The 22,042-nt window shown below is 54.5% G+C and overlaps 2 protein-coding genes and 1 non-coding gene across 6 annotated transcripts in view; all 3 read left to right on the top strand.

Annotated features, from left to right (window-relative positions):
* The window catches only part of SPG7 (SPG7 matrix AAA peptidase subunit, paraplegin), a 50,583-nt gene extending 39,321 nt beyond the window's left edge, over window positions 1–11,262 (top strand). The window contains exons 11-17 of one of the 3 annotated variants that reach the window (XM_003805777.5): window positions 41–143; window positions 1,388–1,498; window positions 3,912–4,027; window positions 6,458–6,614; window positions 7,275–7,441; window positions 7,966–8,043; window positions 10,379–11,262. In XM_003805777.5, the coding sequence (XP_003805825.2) occupies window positions 41–143; window positions 1,388–1,498; window positions 3,912–4,027; window positions 6,458–6,614; window positions 7,275–7,441; window positions 7,966–8,043; window positions 10,379–10,585 (939 nt within the window). In that variant the 3' untranslated portion in view covers window positions 10,586–11,262. Of the gene's footprint in view, window positions 1–40; window positions 144–1,387; window positions 1,499–3,911; window positions 4,028–6,457; window positions 6,615–7,274; window positions 7,442–7,965; window positions 8,044–9,360; window positions 10,352–10,378 lie in introns of those variants that run through there. The other 2 variants (XM_034941095.3, XM_008974801.5) reach the window with 2 other exon arrangements.
* A 2,507-nt stretch (window positions 11,263–13,769) lies between these two features.
* On the top strand, window positions 13,770–16,563 carry RPL13 (ribosomal protein L13). Of its 2 annotated transcripts, none has more exons than XM_034941155.3 (6): window positions 13,770–14,208; window positions 14,435–14,558; window positions 14,722–14,863; window positions 15,073–15,246; window positions 15,828–15,884; window positions 16,381–16,563. In XM_034941155.3, the coding sequence occupies exons 2-6, from the start codon at window positions 14,455–14,457 to the stop codon at window positions 16,537–16,539; spliced, it is 636 nt and encodes a 211-aa protein (XP_034797046.1). In that variant the 5' UTR covers window positions 13,770–14,208; window positions 14,435–14,454; the 3' UTR covers window positions 16,540–16,563. The 2 variants fall into 2 exon arrangements, with proteins under 2 accessions (XP_034797046.1, XP_054955328.1); XM_055099353.2 differs by having other exon boundaries at window positions 14,198–14,283.
* Window positions 14,929–15,012, top strand: LOC112437456 (small nucleolar RNA MBII-202). The gene has a single exon (XR_003026062.1). It is a non-coding gene; the product is annotated as a small nucleolar RNA MBII-202 (small nucleolar RNA).
* Window positions 16,564–22,042: the final 5,479 nt, after the last annotated feature.

The following is a 22,042-nucleotide window of genomic DNA, read 5'->3' on the forward strand; positions in this document are numbered from 1 at the left end:
GGCTTGAGCCCGACGGTCTGTCCTCCCCTGGTTCTGGCAGGAGAGGCGGGAGATTTTTGAGCAGCACCTGAAGAGCCTGAAGCTGACCCAGTCCAGCACCTTTTACTCCCAGCGTCTGGCAGAGCTGACACCAGGATTCAGTGGTACGTTCTCAACCCGCAGCCTGGGCAGCGTCACGTCCTGAGGGCAGGTGGTGTCACCTGCGCACACAGCATCGAGGCCTCCTCTGTGGGGCGGGCGCTGCTCCTTCTCTGGGGGCCTCTGCTCAGTACAAGCCTGGGAGGGAGCTGATGTGTATGTGGGGCAGCAGGAGGTCCAGACGGCACCCGCACTCCGTCCTCCGCCCCGGGGTGGAAAAGCAGACGGTGGTTCCGGGTCTGTGTTGACTCCAGAGATAGTGGAGTTATGTTGCTTCCACACGGTGACCAGTCATCCCGGCGTTTCCCGTCAGACCCGGAGTCAGCCCACGCAGTCCCGGCAAAGCCGCCTCCCTCTGACCCTCACAGTCTCTGTCAAGTTGTAGAAATAGAAATCATACCTCAAGATGCTTTTCCTGCTGTGTGGCTCACATTTTAAAAGTTAATGTCAACAAACCTCCCGTTTATTATGAGATGAATTTGCCCTTTGATTATTCGTTAGGGTCTTTCACTAGAATTTTGTGGTTACTAGAGAGCCTTTAATTTCTTTGCCATCAATGCTCATGAGCTGTTAGGTGGAATCAGCCACAAGATGGGGTGTGGAACTAACTGCCCTTGGGAGGAGAGACGGGCGTCAGGGCGGATGGAGCCTGGCGGTTCTGTGTCTCGTCTGTGGAAAGGCCTCAGTGGAACACGGTGCAAGTGCCTGCCGCTCTCCCCACCCCTGCTCCTGGCGCCGGCGCCTGCCGCTCTCCCCACCCCTGCTCCTGGCGCCAGCTCCCCGTGCCTCTCCCACACGCTCGCACCAGCACTCTTGGTTCTTGGTCTCTTTTCCCTCTTTGTTCTTCCTTTTATTTATTTACTTATTTATTTTGAGACAGAGTCCTACTCTGTCGCCCAGACTGGAGTGCAGTGGCGTGATCTTGGCTCCCCGCAGCCTCCGCCTCCTGGGTTCAACCGATTCTCCTGCCTCAGCCTCCTGAGTAGCTGGGATTACAGGCGCTCACCACCACGCCCGGCTAATTTTTGTATTTTTAGTAGCGATAGGGTTTCACCCTGTTGGCCAGGCTGGTCTCAAACTCCTGACCTCAGGTGATCTGCCCACCTCAGCCTCCCAAAGTGCTGGGATTACAGGGGTGAGCCACCACGCCCGGCCATCTTTGTTCTTCCTTGAGGGCCCCTTCCTCCTCTTAAGCCCTGATAGCAGAAACCCACCCACCCACCCACGCCGTGGCTGCTTGTGTTGACAGGGGCTGACATCGCCAACATCTGCAATGAGGCTGCGCTGCACGCGGCGCGGGAGGGACACACTTCCGTGCACACTCTCAACTTCGAGTATGCCGTGGAGCGCGTCCTCGCAGGTACAGGGGGCGCGCCCTGGGTGAAGGCCGTCCTTAGCAGGGCTTGAACCCCAGAAATACCCGGGCAGGTATTGAGAGGTGAGGCGGATGGAGCTGGATCCAGGCCTGGGCGTCCTGTGATTTAGTGGCAGGGAACCATCACACAGGAAGGAACACACGTTGCGTTTCAGTTCTGCGTAACTCATGTCTTTATACCACCTCGTACTTTTCCTTAGTTTAAAATATCACAGATTTACCTAAGAGTAGACGCTCGTCCAACAGAAATAAAAAATGCCTTGCCAAAGAAAGTGAAAAAATAAAAATAAAAAATGCCCCCCCAAAAATAAAAATAATAAAAACTAAAAATGCCTTGCCAGCCTGGGTGTGGTGGGCTCAGCCTAGCCCCAGCACCAGCCCCGTGGGGGCTGAGCTCCAGCCGCTGACTGTGGGCCGGAGGGCTGCTGCCGCCCGTGGCCGTGGAGGGACAGCCGTGCTTTCAGCGCAGCAGGGGCTCTGCGGAGAGGTGTGGATCTGCAGCACCACCTCTGGTGAAACTCATGGTCCCGACCGTCAGTAGGAACAGGAGATGAGTTTTGGTGACGGGTGACGGGTGGGCTGGCCGCCTCTGACTGCCGTTCCGTGGCTGCTCAGTGTGGGGTCTGCGACGTCTGTGAGGAGAGGGGACCAAACTGGGAATCGGAGCTGCTGGAGGTTTCCATAGCTATGATGGCGACACCCAGACGTGATCAGTCATCTCATGGAATGTGGAGTTCAGACCCGCACTGTCAGTCTGAGACAGGTTGAACGTTTGAAAAGGGAAGTGGTTCTTGCCCCAGGTGTTTGAGGAGCACGAGCCTCCTTTGCGAGCTATCCCTGCGAGAATTGAGTTCCTCACCCTCAATTCGAGTGAATTCCTAGCACAAACATGCCTCTCGCAGGTCCCCAGGGCTTCAGCTTGGGAAAGCAGTGGGTCCCTGCAGAGGAATGGAGCAGCTGCTGTGCCAGACACTGCAAAACACACCTGGCTTCTCTCCGACAGCCCTGCGGGTCGAGAGGACTGGCGCTGCCTGTGTCTTACTGAAATTTATTTTCGTGTAACCATTTACTTTTATGTGGAAATTGATAAGCTTTTGATAATAGTAGCAAAGCAGGAAGGACTGAGTGGGAACTACAAGCCAGTTGAAAGAAAATACATGACGTACTTGAGTGCTCAGGACCGCGAGCTGATTCAGGTTGTACAGAATGGACACTTACAGATGTGTGGAAAATCTGAGACAGGAAATGAAGCCTCACCAGTAAGCTGAACAGGGGAGATTTAATGCAAACATTTGTCCCTGGCTGGGCACTGTGGCTCATGCCTGTAATCCCAGCACTTTGGGGGCTGAGGCAGGAGAATTGCTTGAGGCCAGGAGTTTGAGACCAGCCTGGGCAATACAGCAAGACCCCATCTCTTAAAAGAAAAGAAAAGAATAAAGAGTATTAGCCAGGCATGGTGGTGGAGCACACCTCTGGTCTCAGCTACTCAGCAGCTGGGAGGTTGAAGCGACAGTGAGCCGTGATCACACCACTGCCCTCCAGCCTGGGCAACAGAGTGAGACCCTGTCACTGACAGAAAAAAAGCCTTGTCCCTGAGGCAAAAAGCTTCTGAAGGGCTGAGTAGAAGCCATAAGGATCCAGAATGATGGGGATGGGAGCTGCCCCTCCAGGTCTGAGGGGAGAGGGAAAGTAAGCAGGAGGCCCGTAACTCAGAGGAGACCTCTGCCCATCCTGCCAGGGAGAAAGTCAAAAGCTGCTGTTCTGTGACCCTTGCCCCGGCCCTGCGGCGCCCCCACCCCAACCATGGGGCAGGAGGAGACACTCCTCAGAGGGTTGCACTTGTTCCTAAAAGCAGCAGGAGCTATTTCGATGATTGCAACATTTATAAAAGAAAAAATCACGACCTCCTTCAACAGCTCTTTGACCTGAAGAGTGTCGTTTTGAGTTGGGGTGTCCAGAGCCGCGGCTGCAGCTCCAAGAGGCAGATGTGCAGAGAGAGCCTTGCTTTGACCACACGGGGCAGGAGCAGGGCCCAGCCAGGGAGAGGCCGGGGCCTCAGCTCACACCCCCTGGCATTCTTTTTTGTTTGTTTTTTGAGACGGAGTCTTGCTCTGTCGCCCAGCCTGGAGTGCAGTGGCATGATCTTGCCCTACTATAACCTCCGTCTCCCAGGTTCAAGTGATTCTCTTGCCTCAGCCTCCCAAGTAGCTGGGACTACAGGCGCCCGCCATCACACCTAGCTAATTTTTCTATTTTTAGTAGGGACGGGGTTTCACCATATTGGTCGGGCTGGTCTCGAACTCCTGTCCTCAGGTCATCCACCCGCCTTGGCCTCCCAAAGTGCTGGGATTACAGGTATGAGCTACCGTGCCCAACTCATACCCTGGCATTCTTTCAGGGACTGCCAAAAAGAGCAAGATCCTGTCCAAGGAAGAACAGAAAGTGGTTGCGTTTCATGAGTCAGGCCACGCCTTGGTGGGCTGGATGCTGGAGCACACGGAGGCCGTGATGAAGGTGGGTCTTGGCAGGTGCCGGCTCCACGGGCCTTGGCCAAAGGTGACTGGGGAGTCCCGCCTGTGTCTGTAGCTGACTGGGGAGTCCCGCCTATGTGTGTAGCTGACTGGGGAGTCCCGCCTGTGTCTGTAGCTGACTGGGGAGTCCCGCCTATGTGTGTAGCTGACTGGGGAGTCCCGCCTGTGTCTGTAGGTCATGTGAGAGGAAAGCCTGCCACTGTCATGATCCATGGAGCAGGGTGGGTGGCGACTGATGGGCGGTAACTCGGACGTGGGAGGCAGGAGTGGGCTGTGTCACATCGGAGCATGGTGCTGCTACTGGGGTGACTCGTGGAAGGTTACACCATGCAATGGGGTTTCACTGACTTTGCCTGTCCACCCCAAATGACTCCTAACATTGGAAAGAAGTGAGTTGAGTGTACATTTAAAAAATACTATTCTAGGCTGGGCATGGTGGATCACCTGAGGTCAGGAGTTCAAGACCAGCCTGGCCAACAGGGCAAAACTGTCTCTACTTCAAACAAACAAACAAAAAACTACTCTTGTAGGCAGCTGTGAACTCGACGGACATTTATTCTTACCAAATGGTGATGTTACAGCTTCTCTAAGACGTGGCTCCACCACCGGGAGTCCGAGTGCTGCCAAGAGGAGGGCTCTACTCGGAACGCAGGTGCCGTCTTTACAGTGGAGCCCCAGGAACCCGTGCAGGTTTGAGGCTCACCTGAGAAGGCGGCAGTGCTGTGTTCCCGCCTCAGGGTTCACTGCAAACAATGCATACGGTGTAGCAGTTGCCAGCTTGGTTTGTCAGTGCTGGTCTCCGTGATTGGTTCTCAGGTGTGAGTTGTAGCAAAGTTGGGTGTTAATCAGAGAGCATCCTGCCCATCCCAGGGTCTCAGCAGGGCTGAGGCAGCGTTTGGGGACCAGATCCGTGCTGCTCCTTGGCGATGTGCACCACAGTCATGGGACCAGAGCTAGGCCCACTGTGGGGCGAGTGGACACTCAGCTGGGGGTCCCATTTATGGGACACTAAAAAACTCAGCAGTGAACACGACGTTTTAACACGGTATGTCAAGAAATCAAAATTAATGCAGGGACTTTGGGAGGCCAAGGCGGGCGGATCACTTGAGGTCAGGAGTTCGAGACCAGCCTGGCCAACCTGGTGAAACCCCATCTCTACCAAAAATACAAAAGAATTAGCTGTGCGTGGTGGTGCGTACCTATAACCCTAGCCACTTGAGAGGTAGAGGCACAAGAATCGCTGAAACCCGGGAGGCAGAGTCTGCAGTGAGCCAAGACTGTGCCACTGTACTCCAGCCTGGGTGACAGAGCAAGACTCTCTCTCAAAGGGAAAAAAAAAAGAATTTTTACTGTATTTGATGGGCAAAAGTCAGATAGTCACAGTGAAAAAGTGAGTCTCTTTCCCAAGGCTCAGTGTCCTGCCAGGAAAAGGTTGTGAATTGGCTGTTATGGTTTTGGTCATTAATGCAATCATCACTGCAGCCGTTATTTAGAGCTTTTTTTTGTTTTGAGACAGAGTTTCTCTCTCTGTTGCCCAGACCGGAGTCCAGTGGTGCGATCACAGCTCACTGCAGCCTCGACCTTCCGGGCTCACACGATCCTCCTACCTCAGCCTCCTGCATAGCTGGGACTACAGGCACGCCCCACTGGTGGCTCGAGTGATTTTTATATTTTTTGTAGCGAAGGGGTCTCGTTATGTTGCCCAGGCTAGTCTCGAACTCCTGGGCTCATGCAATCTGCCCACCTCTAACTCCCAAAGTACTGAGATCACAGATGTGAGCGACCCCGCCCAGCCTAGTTTTAGATTTTAAATTAAGCGTCCTCGGGATTCTCAGAGCACTTGGATGTGGCCATCTCGCCGCCACAATTCTCAGAAACAGCAGCTGGGCCAGCCCCTGCGCTGTCTCCGTCCGTCTCCCACTCAGCGGTTCCATGTTGTCGAGTTAGCACGTTGCCCTGCGCCCACCTCCTTGCACACCTGATGTGGGGGTGTGGGGGAGCAGCAGAGGTGAGGACAGCCTCTGCTGCCTCAGCATCGTGGGGTTCTCATTGCTCTGAACCCTCAGTAGCTGTCGCTGGTGTGAGGGGTCAGCGCAGTGGCCATCGGGGGTGAAACTTGTCCTTCGCCTCTCAGCTGTCTTTTACGGGCCTTGTCTTCTTGACTCCCTGCCTGTCTAGTCATGTATGAGAAGACACTTGCCGACAGTGTGTGAACAGGCACCTGTGGTGGGAACGCTGCTGTCTCTGGGCTGGCCATCTAGAGTGTTAGGATCCCCTGTTGTTGTAAAAGATGCTGCACGTTTGCCTTCCTGCTTTGAGACACTTTAATGACGGAGACCTCTTAGTCCCACACCTTCCTCCTCAAAGCCCACACATCCTGCCTACTGACCTGGGTCATCTTGACCTTGTGCAGGTCTCCATAGCCCCTCGGACGAACGCCGCCCTGGGCTTTGCTCAGATGCTCCCCAGAGACCAGCACCTCTTCACCAAGGAGCAGCTGTTTGAGCGGATGTGCATGGCCCTGGGGGGACGGGCCTCGGAAGCACTGTCCTTCAACAAGGTCACTTCTGGTGAGGAGCAGCGGCACGGGCCCTGGAGGTTTCAGAGCGCTTTTCCCTGCATGATTCCTTCTGTTCCAGTGCATGCCATGGGGTGAATCTGGTGTAGACGTAGCTTTGAATTTATTAAGTATTTTGTAAAAGATAAGTTGTGGTCATAAGAGATTTGGAGCTAAGCAAGACTTTTTAGATAATTTAATTGGACAAAAACTTAACTTATATGCCAACTCTAAACACATTCAATTGGTTAATTATTGGTAATGGCTACAGGAAACGGAATAAAATTGAAGCAACTTCATTGTTCTGAAGCCATTACTGCACTGGGATATCCAGAGAGCTGAAGGAGGGTCCCAGGGGCCCCTGGGCTCCAGGTCCATGGGTTTGCCTCGCATAGGCCTGGGCTTGTGCTTGAGAACTGCCATGCAGTGAGCTCCAGTATGCCCCCAGTTTCTAGATTTCCAAATAAAAGAGCATTTCTGAAAGTTTTAAGACTCTCTTAAGGAACAGTGGCGAGGTGCCAACGTCCTCACTGTCCAGCTTCACGGTGGGTCCTCGGGAGGAAGGGGATGGGGAGGTGGTGCTGCCTCAGCGCTCTGACCGGGACACCTGGGGCCCAGCGCTGCTCTGCGCCTGCAGTGCTGAGGATCCCTCTGTCTTGACCCCGCCCTCCAGGGGCACAGGACGACCTGAGGAAGGTCACCCGCATTGCCTACTCCATGGTGAAGCAGTTTGGGATGGCACCTGGCATCGGGCCCATCTCCTTCCCTGAGGCGCAGGAGGGCCTCATGGGCATCGGGCGGCGCCCCTTCAGCCAAGGCCTGCAGCAGATGATGGACCACGTGAGTCGGCTCTGGCCACACCGCTGCCCTCTGTGCTCCCCAGGAAGGGAGTCCCTGGGTCTGCCACACAAGGGCCGCCCACGGCCACCCCAGCTGAGCTCAGCTGCAGGCCCCACCTGGGTTTCTTCTTCTGGGCTCTGCTGTAGTTCCCACCTGTGGAGTATTTTCTTCTCAAATGAGGACATAGATGCTCCTAATGAAATTATAGATGTGAATCTGGGAAGAATATCAAATAAATACACCGAGCAATAGACCCAGGGCCCACATGTCCTTCAGACTGGGCCAGGAAGGGCCGGTGTGTGCCTGTGAGGCAGCTGTGGGTGGGTGTGGGTGGGTGGGCTGGCATGCGGAGCCCTGCTTTCCTGGCAGTGGTCACAGGGGCAGGAGACCACCTGTCGGCTGAGGAGTCCTGTTCCTCCTGGGAGGGGAAAGGCCGTGTTCCCAGTCTGGCATTTCTTTTCTGTGCTTTGGTGCTGGAGCCAGGCGGCCAGCCTTGCCCCTGACACAGTTCCCTCCACTCACAGGAAGCAAGACTGCTGGTGGCCAAGGCCTACAGACACACCGAGAAGGTGCTGCAGGACAACCTGGACAAGTTGCAGGCGGTGAGGCCCTGGCCAGGCGTGGGGGCTACGGCGTCGCACAGTGTCCACACAGCACCCACGGTCCCCAACCCTCTCGTGAAGTATTTCCAAGGCACACAGAGTACAGAGAACACTCTGGCCGATGTGAATTCTACCCAGCTCAACTGAAACTTACGTGTTCCGTACTTTTTATCCTGAACTCGTCAAGTGTGTTCCCCCAAGGTAGAAAGAAGGCTGCCACAAAGTCTCCTGTGCCTGTTCCTGCCATTAGCAATTACCAATGTTTTGTCAGTTTTGTTTAATCTTTTCCCAAGTCTTACGCTTTTTTCTTGAACTTTTTTTTTAAATAAAGTTTTAATTTTAGAGTAGGAATTTTTTTTTCTTTTTTTTTTTGAGACAAAGTCTTGCTCTGTCACCCAGGCTGGAGTGCAATGGCGACATCTTGGCTCACTGCAACCTCTGCCTCCCGGGTTCCAGCGATTCTCCTTCCTCAGCCTCTCGAGTAGCTGGGACTGCAGGCACGCACCAACACACCAGGCTTTTTTTTTTTTTTTTTTTTTTGAGATGGAGTCTCTCTCTGTCACGAGGCTGGAGTGCAGTGGTGCAATCTTAGCTTACTGCCACCTCCACCTCCCCAGTTCAAGCATTCTCCTATCTCAGCCTCCCAAGTGGCTGGGATTACAGGCACGCGTCACCATGCCCAGCTAATTTTTGTATTTTTGGTAGAGGTGGGGTTTTACCACGTTGGCCAGGCTGGTCTTGAACTCCTGACCTCAGGTGATCTGCCTGCCTCGGCCTCCCCAAGTGTTGGGATTACAGGCGTGAGCCACAGCCCCGCGCTGATTATAGTCTTAGATGTAGAAAAGTTGCAGGCGCGGTGCAGAGAGCTCCCTGCCACCCTGCCTCGCTCCCGTGGAGGCCCCCATGGGGCAGTCCTCCCACCTGAGGAGCCCCCGCCGACCCGCGGTGTTGGGTCCACACGTGATTCAGATGTGCTGAGTCTCCCCAGTGTCCTTTCTGGTCTTAGGAGTCCACGTGGCGTTTGATCGCCCATCTTCTTAGGCTCCTCTGGGGTGACAGTTCCTCAGACCTCCCTTGTTTTGAGGGCTTTGGCAGTTTTGAGGATTGGTCTCATGTTTTGTAGGACGTTCCTCAGTTGGGATTGTCTGATGTGTTTCTCACAGTGGGCAGAGCTGGAGTGAACGTTTGTGTCCCTGGGTTTGGGAACTGCTGCTTAGAACTCAGGAGAGGCGCACGGCTCTTTGTCCCATGTTGTGAACAGATGGGTAGGCAGTGGATAGGTCGTTGTTTCTTCAGCCTCCCCTTGTGTCTTTCAAGCGAGCACTGTGTGTCACGTGGGGATCGTGTTTGGGGCCCTTAAGCTGTCGTCCCCAACCAGCAGCAGCCGCCTCTGGGCAGGTGTGGGCGGTGCCGTCCCCGGCTGAAGCAGGCCTGCCTGTGGACCCATGCTCATCACGGTTGACAAAGCAGCTCTGCAGAGCTCGGGCACACCACAGTGGGAGCCACAACGGGAGCAAAGCTGCAGGCGAGGCTTCTCACTGGCTGAGGAGTGGCGTGTCTGCCCCGTGTATGAACTGTCAGCCACTCACACACTCAGTGGGTTGCAGAACTTAGTAAAATCCCACACCAGCCCTAGAGAGGAAGTGTTTGTCTCTTGCAATACAGCCACAGGTAAATCACCCTAGCTTCAGGGGTTACCATTTTCTTTAAAAAATCCGGAAGAGTGAGGAAAGGAGCAGGTAATTAACAAAAAAAAAAAAAAAAATTCTGGAAGAGTTCTGCCTTCACAGAAACCAGTGAAATGTGGCTGTGGCAGTGTTTTCTGTGGTCGGGCCAGGCCACCCCAGAGGCCACCCCAGAGGCAGGTCCGCCGGCACAGGACAGTCGGTATCTCATGTGTTTTCCAGGATCCCACCTAGAGTGGTAGAAATTCACTTCCCCAACTTGAGAGGTCCCAGCTCACACAACTTCGCCTCAGATTCCTTCTCCCAGTGCTGCTCTCCTCAATCAGGAGGGTTCAGCATTTTACCCGTCTCCTTCCCTGTAGACACACACGTCTTGTTTGGTGAAAGAAATTGCAGTTGCCAAAAATAAGCCAAGATTTTGAATAGAAGTAGAATTAATGAGGCTGGCTGCCAGAAAATCATTTATGAGGTTGAGATGGGGGTGATTCTTCTTTCGGAGCTGCCTCCGTGCCTCCGCTTCCCTGGGAAAGTGGCCTGTCCTGGGTGTCCTGCACACAGACAGGCCCTCACGCCTCTTGCCACCTCCCCAGGACATAGAGATGCTCTGTCTGCCCTGGGGACTCACACACTGCTATGCCTGTTCTTTCTAGCTGGCAAACGCCCTTCTGGAAAAGGAAGTGATAAACTATGAGGATATTGAGGCTCTCATTGGCCCGCCGCCCCATGGGCCGAAGAAAATGATCGCACCGCAGAGGTGGATCGACGCCCAGAGGGAGAAACAGGACTTGGGCGAGGAGGAGACCGAAGAGACCCAGCAGCCTCCACTTGGAGGCGAAGAGCCGACTTGGCCCAAGTAGTTGGGAGGTGTTGGCCGCACGTGCGGGTGGTCCGGGAAGTGAGGGCTTACTCAGCCACCCTGAGTTGCTTTTCAGCTGAGGTTTGCACTTCCTCTCGCGGCCCTCAGTAGTCTCTGCACAGCGACTTCTGAGATCTGTTTATTGATGACCCTTTTCATGATTTTAAGTTTCTCTGCAGAAACTACTGACGGAGTCCTGTGTTTGTGAGTCGTTTCCCCTATGGGGAAGGTTATCAGTGCTTCCCGAGTGAGCATGGAACACTTCGAGTTCCCAGGGTTATAGACAGTCGTTCCCAGTGTGGCTGAGGCCAGCCAGAGGCAGCAGAGCATTCAGACTCCGAACAGAACCCTGTTCATGCCGACGCTTGCACGGCCGCCCCAGTTCCTGTGGCTCCCTCGGAATGCTAAGGGGATCAGACATGAAAGGACCCTGTGAGCCGATTGTCCTATCTCCAGCGGCCCTGTCATCCAGCTCACTCATCAATGGGGCCACACAGTCAGGCCCAGGCACTGGGCTCCGGAGGACTCACCACTGCCCCCTGCTGCCATGTGGACTGGTGCAAGTTGAGGACTTCTTGCTGGTCTAGTCACGCATGCAGTGTTGGGGATGCCTTGGTTTTTACTGCTCTGAGAATTGTTGAGATACTTTACTAATAAACTCTGTAGTTGGAAAATCTACATTTGCATTTTCTGGCCAGCTGTAATGCAGAGGAGCTGGTGGGCTTGCCCTGGATCACAGGGTCTTGTGGTTTCAGTTTATAATTTGAGTAATGCAGGGACTAAGTGAAAAACTCCTTCTGTAGGAATCTGGGGCCTGGACCCTGTAGGGATAGAAGACGACCCAGGACACCCTGGCCCTGAGTTCCGGGGCATGCGGCTCCCACTCCGGCCCCCTTGCTTCCGCCCTCCCTGTGGTGCAGTGACGTGAGTGGATTGTCCTCTTGTTGCTGCAACACTGAAACGCTGGCGGAGCAGTAAGGAGGCAGCCACAGGTGCAGTCACACACCCGAGGGTGGCATCTCTGAGAGATGCCTTGACCTTTGTCCCAGTTCTCCAAATCCAAAGACCAGCACATCGTTGGGAGGGTTTTAGCTGGTGTAGCCAAGGGTAGTGTCCTCGGTAATTGGTTTTTTTTGCTGTTGTGTTGGTTTTTGGCAGAGTCTTGCTCTGTCGCCCAGGCTAGAGTGCAGTGGCGCCATCTCGGCTCACTGCAGCCTCGATCTTCTGGGCTCAAGCAATCCTCCTGACTCAGCCTCCCAAGTAGCTGGGACCACAGGCACGCACCATTATGCCCGACTAATTTTTGTACTTTTTGTAGAGACAGGGCTAGATTCGAATTTCTGAGTTCAAGTGATCCTCCTGCCTTGGCCTCCCAATGTGTTGGGATTACAGGTGTGAGCCACTGTGCCAAGCCTTTTGTGAAATTAATTTATTATTTTTAAATTATTATTATTATTTGTTTTTGGAGATGGAATCTTGCTCTGTAGTCCAGGCTGGAGTGCAGTGGCACGATCTTGGGTCACTGCAACCTCCGCCTCCCGGGTTCACGCCATTCTCCTGCCTCAGCCTCCCAAGTAGTTGGGACCACAGGTGCCTGCCACCACACCCGGCTAATTTTTTGTATTTTTAGTAGAGTCGGGGTTTCACCATGTTAGCCAGGATGGTCTCGATCTCCTGACCTCGTGATCCGCCTGCCTTGGGCTCCCAAAGTGCTGGGATTACAGGTGTGAGCCAGCACGCCCAGCTCTTAAATTTTTCATTTTTGAGACAGAGGCTTAACTCTCTCACCCAGGCTGCAGTGCAGTGGTGCAGTCTCGACTCACTGTAACCTCTGCCTCCTGGGTTCAAGTGATTCCCCTGTCCTACTCTCTGGAGTAGCTAGGATTACAGATGTACACAACCACACACGGCTAATTTTTGTATTTTTAGTAGAGGCGGGATTTCGCCATGTTGGCTAGGCCGGTCTCCAACTCCTGACCTCAGGTGATCCACCCGCCTTGGCCTCCCAAAGTTCTGGGATTTACAGGCATGAGCCACCGTGCCTGGCCTGTGAAATACTTTTTTTTCCTTTTTGAGACTGAGTCTTGCTCTGTTGCCCAGGCTAGAGTGCAGTAATGTGATGTTGGCTCACTGCAACCTCTGCCTCCCCAGTTCAAGCAATTCTGGTGACTCAGCCTCCTAAGTAGCTAGGATTACAGGCATGCGCCACCACGCCCAGCTTTTCTGTATTTTTAGTAGAGACAGGGTTTCACCATGTTAGCCAGGGTGATCTCAAACTCTTGACCTCGGGTAGATCCGCCCACCTCAGCCTCCCAAAGTGCTGGAACTGTGAAATTCTTAAAATGTGGATTAAGTTGGCCAGGCACGGTGGCTCACGCCTGTAATCCCAGCACTTTGGGAGGCCCAGGCGGGCGGATCGCGAGGTCAGGAGATCGAGACCATCCTGGCTAACACAGCGAAACCCCGTCTGTACTAAAAATACAAAAAATCAGCTGGGCGTGATGGTGGGCGCCTGTAGTCCCAGCTACTTGGGAGGCAGAGGCAGGAGAATGGCGTGAACCCGGGAGGCAGAACTTGCAGTGAACAGAGATCGCACCACTGAACTCCAGCCTGGGCAACAGAGGGAGACTCCGTCTCAAAAAAAAAAAAGTGAATTAAGTTTTACCAGGAGGAAGCGTGGTGATTGGGTGAGGGTAGGGAAGAAAGAGGGTTATTGGAATTTAAAGGTTTCCAGGTAGCAGTAAGATGGATGGTGCCTTCACAGACTTATACTAGAGAATAAGAGCTGGCTTTTTGTTGATGCTTTTCTTTGTGAAGGAAGACAGTAGGCACAGCAGGTCAGAGTGTGACATTTTCAGTCGGGTACCCCTGACCTTAGAGAAGTCACCTAATCCTGGGCCAAGGGAAAGCGACAGAGGCCAACAGTAACTCCGTCTACTAAAATACCAAAAATTAGCAGGGTGTGGCGGCGGGCGCCTGTAATCCCAGCTACTCGGGAGGCTGAGGCAGAATTGCTTGAACCTGGGACGCGGAGGTTGCATGGGCCGAGATCGCGCCATTGCACTCCAGCCTGGGCGACGGAGCGAGACTCCGTCTCCAAAAAAAAAAAAAAAACCACAAATGTTCTAAATGGATGGGAGGAGAATAAACGCTGGAACAGGGACGAAGGCCTTAGGTTGCGCAAACTCGGATGTCATTGAAGTTTTTCTGCCTTTGCGCTGCAAATGTGTCTCACAAATGTGGACAAACTTAGAATTCCTCGGGCGTCGCCCGTTCGCCGTCGGCCCACATACCGGACTCGCGCGCGTTAGCCCGCAAGACAGGACTCGGCCGCGGCCCGCGCAGCGGCTGAAGCGCCGGGGCAGTAACGGCGGACGTCAAGCAAGTCCGGCCGTCGGTTACTCAAGGCCCAGGAATCACGGCCGCCCCGCCGCATTCTCAGCGGCAACATGTCTGCGACGGCGGCCCTAGGGCTGCCGGGAGAGCCGCGGCGACGTCAGTTCCTCCTTTCGGAGCTCTGATTGGTCAGAGCGCCCGGCGCTTCTGGTTGGCCGGCCCTGCTATCATCCCAGAGTGCATTGCGGGGCCGCTTCCTTTCCGCTCGGCTGTTTTCCTTCGCGGGAGGTGAGCGAGACTGGGTCCTGGCCTTTGGGCATCATCCAGCGCCATCGGCCTGGCGCTGCAGCCAACGCGGGAGTGGTTGGGCCCCTTCTTCTTCGCAGACAGCGTTCGGCCGCTGCCCGGGCTCTAGGCGCGGCCGGACGGCCCAGTGTGGAGGATTCGGGGCGGAGGCCCGGGGGGTGCGCGCGCCCGGGGTCCGGCCTCTCACTCGCTCCCCTCTCGTCCGCAGCCGCAGGGCCGTAGGCAGCCATGGCGCCCAGCCGGAATGGCATGGTCTTGAAGCCCCACTTCCACAAGGACTGGCAGCGGCGCGTGGCCACGTGGTTCAACCAGCCGGCCCGGAAGATCCGCAGGTGAGCCCTGCGCTCGGGGCTGCCCCTGGGGCTCGTGCCCGCGGCTGCGCCTTGGTTTGCGGGTGGCCGATGCCAGGGCGGGGGGCGCTGTCTGCGACCGTCGCGGAGCGCTGGCCTGGCGGCCTTAGGCAAGGGTGACCGCCGCTGCGCTTCTCTCCACCAGACGTAAGGCCCGGCAAGCCAAGGCGCGCCGCATCGCCCCGCGCCCCGCGTCGGGGCCCATCCGGCCCATCGTGCGCTGCCCCACGGTTCGGTACCACACGAAGGTGCGCGCCGGCCGCGGCTTCAGCCTGGAGGAGCTCAGGGTGAGTACTGGCAGCGCTGCGGTGTCAGGAAGGCCCCGAAGTCCCCTCTGTTGGCCTCAGTCGCGTGATGACATTCTCCGGAATCGCTGTACGGCCTTGATGAAAGCGCATTTGAACCCTTTTCCATCTGATTGCTGAGGCTTTTCATCCAGGCCTCGGGGCTGGAGAAAGCCCGGGCCTGTCTCCATCTCTCTCTGGTTCTGGGGCAGGTGGCCGGCATTCACAAGAAGGTGGCCCGGACCATCGGCATTTCTGTGGATCCGAGGAGGCGGAACAAGTCCACGGAGTCCCTGCAGGCCAACGTGCAGCGGCTGAAGGAGTACCGCTCCAAACTCATCCTCTTCCCCAGGAAGCCCTCGGCCCCCAAGAAGGGAGACAGTTCTGTGAGTACACGGCTCTCTGGCCGTCCTGGGGCGCGGGGACAGTGAGGCTTGGCTCCTTTATCAGTGACACCCGTCCCTGGGTCTTGCTGGGGTGAGAAGAACCAAAACATTGTGGATGATGAGCTAAGCGGGACTGCTAAGGTTCACCTGTGCGTTTCCGCAGAGATAACCTTAATGGACATGGTAAGGCTGTGTGACTTGGAGGCAGCTTTTTCCATTGACGTTGCTCTCCCTAAAATGCTTCATATTCCAAAATATTTCTAGAAAGACCTTGTAGGATAAGGTTGATAAAGAGTCCATTGTATACGTTTCCGGGTAGTTGAATTAGGGAGCAGTTTTCTCTGCCCCGCCCGTGGTTCACAGGTAGATAACTGTCTCGTGCGTGTTCCGTCAACTCAGTAAGGTAGTCACCTAACTAATAAGGACTGTTGTTAACACTGGGGCCACAAAGTGTGCTGTAGAAAAGGCTCAGACACTGGTCCTGAACACGGAATCCCCAGGGGAAAGTTTGGGGCCAGGTGAGGGTGGAGTCCTTGCAGCAGTGCGGCCAAACCCACTTAACTCTTCTCATTCACCAACAGGCTGAAGAACTGAAACTAGCCACCCAGCTGACCGGACCGGTCATGCCCATCCGGAACGTAAGTGGACACTTGCTCAAATCCAGGCTTTAGACGAGATCAGTGGGTGAACACGTGGGTATCTGAGATGGGGAGCAGGCTTAAGAAAGTTAATAGTGGCAGTTGTGGGTGTGGAGGTTTGCGGAAAGGAACATTTCTTCTTAGTTTTTACTTCTTGCAACCACGAAGCCATACATTGGGAAGTGTTTTTGTTTGTTTTGTGTTTTTTTTGTTGTTGTTGGAAAGAGAGTTTCTCTGTGCTGCTTACATTGGTTTTGAATTGCTGGGTTTACAGGCCTGAGCCGCCATGTCCAGCTCAGGGAGGGTTTTTCTTTTTTTTTTTTTTTTTTTTTTTAAATCCCAGGGAAGGTGATTGACTCAGGGTTGCTTTTCAGCAGTGCTTATGGCAGCGAACCTGACCCCCAATCCCCGGGAGGTCCTCCGGGTTCTGCTGACGCTTGGTTGTTCCCTTGCCCTTTGGTGCATGTGGGTTTAACAACCTGTCTTTCTCTTCTAGGTCTATAAGAAGGAGAAAGCTCGAGTGATCACTGAGGAAGAGAAGAATTTCAAAGCCTTCGCTAGTCTCCGTATGGCCCGTGCCAACGCCCGGCTCTTCGGCATACGGGCAAAAAGAGCCAAGGAAGCCGCAGAACAGGATGTTGAAAAGAAAAAATAAAGCCCTTCTGGGGACTTGGAATCAGTCGGCAGTCATGCTGGGTCTCCACGTGGTGTGTTTCGTGGGAACAACTGGGCCTGGGATGGGGCTTCACTGCTGTGACTTCCTGCCAGGGGATTTGGGGCTTTCTTGAAAGACAGTCCAAGCCCTGGATAATGCCTTAGTTTCTGTGTTAAAGCACTGTTGGTTGTTTGGTTAGTGACTGATGTAAAACGGTTTTCTTGTGGGGAAGTTACAGAGGCTGACTTCAGAGTGGACTTGTGTTTTTTCTTTTTAAAGAGGCGAGGTTGGGCTCGTGCTCACAGCTGTAATCCCAGCACTTTGAGATTGGCTGGGAGTTCAAGACCAGCCTGGCCAACATGTCAAAACTACTAAAAATTAAAAAATCAGCCATGCTTGGTGCTGCAGACTTGTAGTGGCAGCTCCTGGGAGGCTGAGGTGAGGGATCCCTTGAACCCAGGAGGCAGAGGCTGCAGTGAGCCAAGACCACGCCACTGCACTCTAGCCTGGGCAACAGTGAGACTGTCTCAGAAAAAAAAAAAAAAGAGACAGGGTCTTCGGCACCCAGGCTGGAGTACAGTGCCACAATCATGACTCACTGCAGTCTTGAACTCATGGCCTCAAGCAGTCCTCCCTCAGCCTCCCAAGTAGAGGGGTTTATAGGCACGAGACCCTGCACCCAACCTAGAGTTGCCTTTTTTAAGCATAGTAGTTTCTAGTTAATGTAGCATCTTGGACTTTGGGGCGTCACTCTTAAGCTTGTTGTGCCCAGTAACCATGGTCCTCTTGCTCTGATTAACCCTTCCTTCAATGGGCTTCTTCACCCAGACACCAAGGTGTGAGATGGCCCTGCCAAGTGTCGGCCTCTCCTGTTAAACGAAAACATTCTAAAGCCATTGTTCTTGCTTCATGGACAAGAGGCAGCCAGAGAGAGTGCCAGGGTGCCCTGGTCTGAGCTGGCATCCCCATGTCTTCTGTGTCCGAGGGCAGCATGGTTTCTCGTGCAGTGCTCAGACACAGCCTGCCCTAGTCCTACCAGCTCACAGCAGCACCTGCTCTCCTTGGCAGCTATGGCCATGACAACCCCAGAGAAGCAGCTTCAGGGACCGCGTCAGATTCTGTTTTGTCTGCATGCCTCGGGTGCCGGTATTGAGGCACCAGGGAGCTGTTATTGTCGTGGAAATAGGTGATGCTGCTACCTCTGCTGCTGCACTCATAGCCACACTTGAAACACAATGACACCTTGCTTGTTTGGAAACAGATCTAGACATCTAGTAGATGACTTGGAGGCTGTTGGCTGCCATTTTCCTGTCTGAGGTGTATATGTTAACTTCGTCATCAGTTTGTATGTTTGGGAATCTTGTCCTGTGTAAAGTTAAGGTAGGCCGGGTGCAGTGGCTCACGCCTGTAAAATCCTAACACTGGGAGGCCGAGGCGGGTGGGTCATCTGATGGTGAAACCTCATCTCTACTGAAAATACAAAAATTAGCTGAGTGGTGACACACGCCTGTAATCCTAACACTGGGAGGCTTGAACCCAGGAGGCAGAGATTGCAGTGAGCCGAGCTGCACCACTATGCTCCAGCCTGGGTGACAGAGCGAGACTCAGTCTCAAAATAAAACGTTGTGCAAGGTGGATGGTTGGAAGCTTGAGCCTAGGCTCGAATCCCTCTCACGTGAGAGGGCATGGAGATTTCTGGTGGATTCCAACCTGGCTGAAGACTGGTCGGGGGTGCGGGGGCCTCCGGCACTCTGCCCTCCAGCCTGCTTCCTCCCTGCCCACACCACACTGAGGGAAGGGCCTTTCCTGCTGCCTGCGGGGCTGCACCTGGAGTAGGTAATGCCATGTGGTGATGTGAATGGAGCGGAGGTCCGCGCCCCATCGCACCCCCTTGGTGTTTTTACTGTGGGACAAAAGCACTCTGATCTGCGTGTTCCGGGGGCCCTCCTACCAGCCGACTTGACAGGAAGTCAGGGTTCAGGTATCATCTGTGCACCTGGGGCGGGGTAGTCTGCACTGAACCTGCCAGAGTCCCCTCCCCATTTCACTGAAAGTCACAGTCTCCAGGGCTGTGTTCCTAACCTTATGTTCTCTCCGTTTGCTTAATCTATTCAGAGCCCTAACAGGAGAGGATGGGCTTTCTCTGTTGTCTGGGGCCCTGCCGTTGGCCGGTGCTCTTAGCAAGAGGTCATTTTTCTAGGTTGCGCTGGGACATTGTGAGTTTGGTGAGGGTCATGGATGTGGGCTGGGCTGGGCTGGGCTGCCTGCTGCCTGCTGCTCCCCTACCTGAGATGCAGCTAGTGCGGCTGTGCCCTTCCTGGGGCTGAGGAAGGCTTCTGCAGGATAGCTGGGGGGCTGGGCAGGTGGGTGAGGCAGCCTCCCTGCTGACACCCAGTCCTTGTAGCAGGAGCAAGATCTCTCCTGATCCAGGTACGGGCCTGTCTGCTCCAAGAAAGACTCTGCCACCAGATGCAAAGGGGCCCTTTGTTTTAACTTAGTCCCTGGGCGCTGCCTGATTCAGCACCTGGCGGCCCAGGATCCCCCGCTGGTGGGGACACGTGCCTGAGTGCGGCCGTCCCCAAGTGTGGCCGTGCCTGAGTGCGGCCGTCCCCAAGTGTGGCCATGCCCGAGCGTGGCCATGCCCGAGTGTGGGCCGTGCCAGAGTGTGGCCGTGCCCGAGTGTGGCCTTGCCCGAGCGTGGCCGTCCCCGAGCGTGGCCGTCCCTGAGTGTGGCCTTGCCCGAGCGTGGCCATGCCCGAGCGTGGTCGTCCCCGAGTGTGGCCATCCCTGAGTGGGGCCATCCTGACTAGGAAGTGGCTTTTCAGTTGTGATGTGTGGGCCTGACCTAGGGGGCGCTGTGGAACCCGGGCTGGAACCAGCCCTCTGTGCCAGGCCGCAGACAGGTTCCGCCGGCCCTGAGGGGCAGCTGCCATGGCATGGGTCACTGGGAGCTGAGAGGAAGGGCCCCCACCGCACCTCAGGCAAAGCGGCTCTGGGAACACCTTGATTTCGGCCATGTGAGCCCTCCCAGGGAGGGCAGCCAAGCTGTGAAGCCTCAGAAACTGACCTGTGTGCCACGAGCTTGTGGTCTGCTGCCCGGTGGAGGAAGTGCAGGTGCACCCAGGCTCCTCATTCCGTTTTGTAGGATTCCTTCGGTGTATGAGCATTTCCTATTCAGCCTGTCGCCCCCGGGGAGCACGGGCTGGCTCTGTCGTGCCTGTGGCCTTTTGTAGAAGCGTTGGTTTTACGGCAGGTTCATCTCTGGGGCAGCCTCCCACAGTGGGTGGGGCTTTGCCAGCAGTGCCCCTGGGGGTCATGGGGCCAGGCGTGCTCCGGCGCCTGCAGAACTGATCGGGGATAGTCTCAGGAGGCCCTAGTCGCGTGCCCCGGTGATCGGGGATAGTCTCAGGAGGTGCTAGTCACGTGCCCTGGTAACGCACCGTTTCTCACGCCGGCTGATCTGGCCCAGCTGAAGGGGAAGACGTGCTGATAGGAGCTGCACACAATTTTTCCTCCATGTATTGTTTATTTTGCTTTTTCTTTTGGCTAGACATTAGGAATTTCAGTTTTCCCAAGTTGTATTTTTCCTTTTCTATTTTAAAATTATTATGCAGGGCTGGGTGAGGTCGCTCACGCCTATAGTCTCAAAACTTTGGGAGGCTGAGGTGGGAGGATGGCATGAGCCCAGGAGTTTAAGGCTGCAGTGAGCCAAGATCTCTCCACTGTCCTCCAGCCTGGATGACAGAGCGAGACCCTATCTCAGGAGAAAAAAAAAAAAAAAAAACTATTATGCAGTAGTTTCGACCCTGGAAGACGAGTGTGCATCTTTGAGTTGTAACACGTGTTCCTCGCCCATCCAGGCGTAGTTTCATTTGGAATCTGGTTATCCTGTAGTTGCTTTGTTAAAAATATATGTAATTGCAATCATTTAAAAAGGAAAAAATAGGCCAGGTACAGTGGCTCCTGCCTGTAATCCCGGCACTTCAGGAGGTCGGGGACGGCAGATCGTTTGAACCCAGGAGTTTGAGACTAGCCTGGGCGACATGGCAAAGACCCATGGCCACCAAAAAAAAAAAGATATTAGCCGTCATGGTGGCGTGTGCCTATCGTCCCAGCTACTCAGGAGGCTGAGGCGGGAGGATCGCCTGAGCCCGGGAGGTCGAGGCTGCAGTGAGCCGAGACTGTGCCACTGCCCTCCATCTTGGGTGACAGAGTGAGAGACCCCGTATCAAAAAAAAAAAAAAAAAAAAGAAGAAGAAATAATACTAATTAGAACTGTTGTAATTTAGAAATTATAGTCATTTTAGGTTATTTGGTGTTTTTTTCATTTGAACCAGAGAAGTGGGTACCTGCATTCTTTGCTCTATTTTTGTGTGTCTCCTTGTATTTGTTTTTTGTTTATAATTAGTTGCATTTATTTTTTATGGTTTCTATATCTTAAAATTTTTTTTTAAGTTATAGAAGAAATATATGCTATCAGCAAAAAAAAAAAAAAGTCCAGCTACACAGAAGCGAGGAGTGCGAAGCAAACAGCCGCTTCACGTCCCACACCCTGGCAGCAGCTGCGCCCGGGTCTGTCCGGAGATGGTGTGTGCAAGCGTATTCCAGCACAAGAATCTGGACTTCTGTTTCTTATGAAAGCAGCTGATGCCACACTGTGTGCCCTGTGCCGTACTGTGCCAGGCACCTGGACGGACCTGGCTTCTCCCTGTGCCTCTGAAGGGCGGACGGCGTTGTGTCTGCGCAGTCCTGCAGGCGGGAGAACTGGAGTGCTGCTGTCTTCATTTGCTCACAGGGTTGAGCATCTCCAGTTACTGGGACCTTCTTGTCTCTCCGCGGGGCCCCGTTACCTCCTTCCTCTCGTGTTTCATTGTGATGTTCATCATTTTCTTGAACTGCAGCTGGTCTTTATATGTTAAGGAACTTTTGCCTTCTATCACCTGTTGACAACATTTCTTTCCCTGCTTGCTCTTTTCCTTTTGACTCGGAGAGCAAATGAGATGTTGTTTCAGGCGATGGTGTGGTGGGATGGACCGCAAACTCAGCATTGATAGTGGATGTTGGTCATTCTTTTTGACTTTCCAACATCAGAACCCACTTGGGGAATGGGAGGCAGAACCCCTCCCTCTGCAGAAGCTGCCGCACTGCCCAGGCTCCCTGCGGTGAGCTGAGCCCAGGCCCTGCCGGCCCCACACTTTGTTGATGGCTGTGAGGCCAAACCACAGGTCTGTGGGCAGAAAGTCACATCATGTGTCCCGGGTGAGCGCTGAGTCCAGGCGAGGCAGGTGCCCTCGCTGTCCTCACTGTGGGCTTCGGGGCACTGTCCTGCAGTTTGAGGAATTTCCTGTTAACCTTTTCTCTTCCTCAGTCGGCCGGAAGAGTTTTCAGTTGCTTAGAAGCCGCCTGCCGATGCTGAGGGCACTGACCTGCCGACGCTGAGGGCACTGACCTGCCGATGCTGAGGGCACTGACCTGCCGATGCTGAGGGCACTGACCTGCCGAC

The sequence above is a fragment of the Pan paniscus genome, chromosome 18 (assembly GCF_029289425.2).
Source record: "Pan paniscus chromosome 18, NHGRI_mPanPan1-v2.0_pri, whole genome shotgun sequence".
NCBI classification, from domain to species: Eukaryota; Metazoa; Chordata; class Mammalia; order Primates; family Hominidae; genus Pan; species Pan paniscus.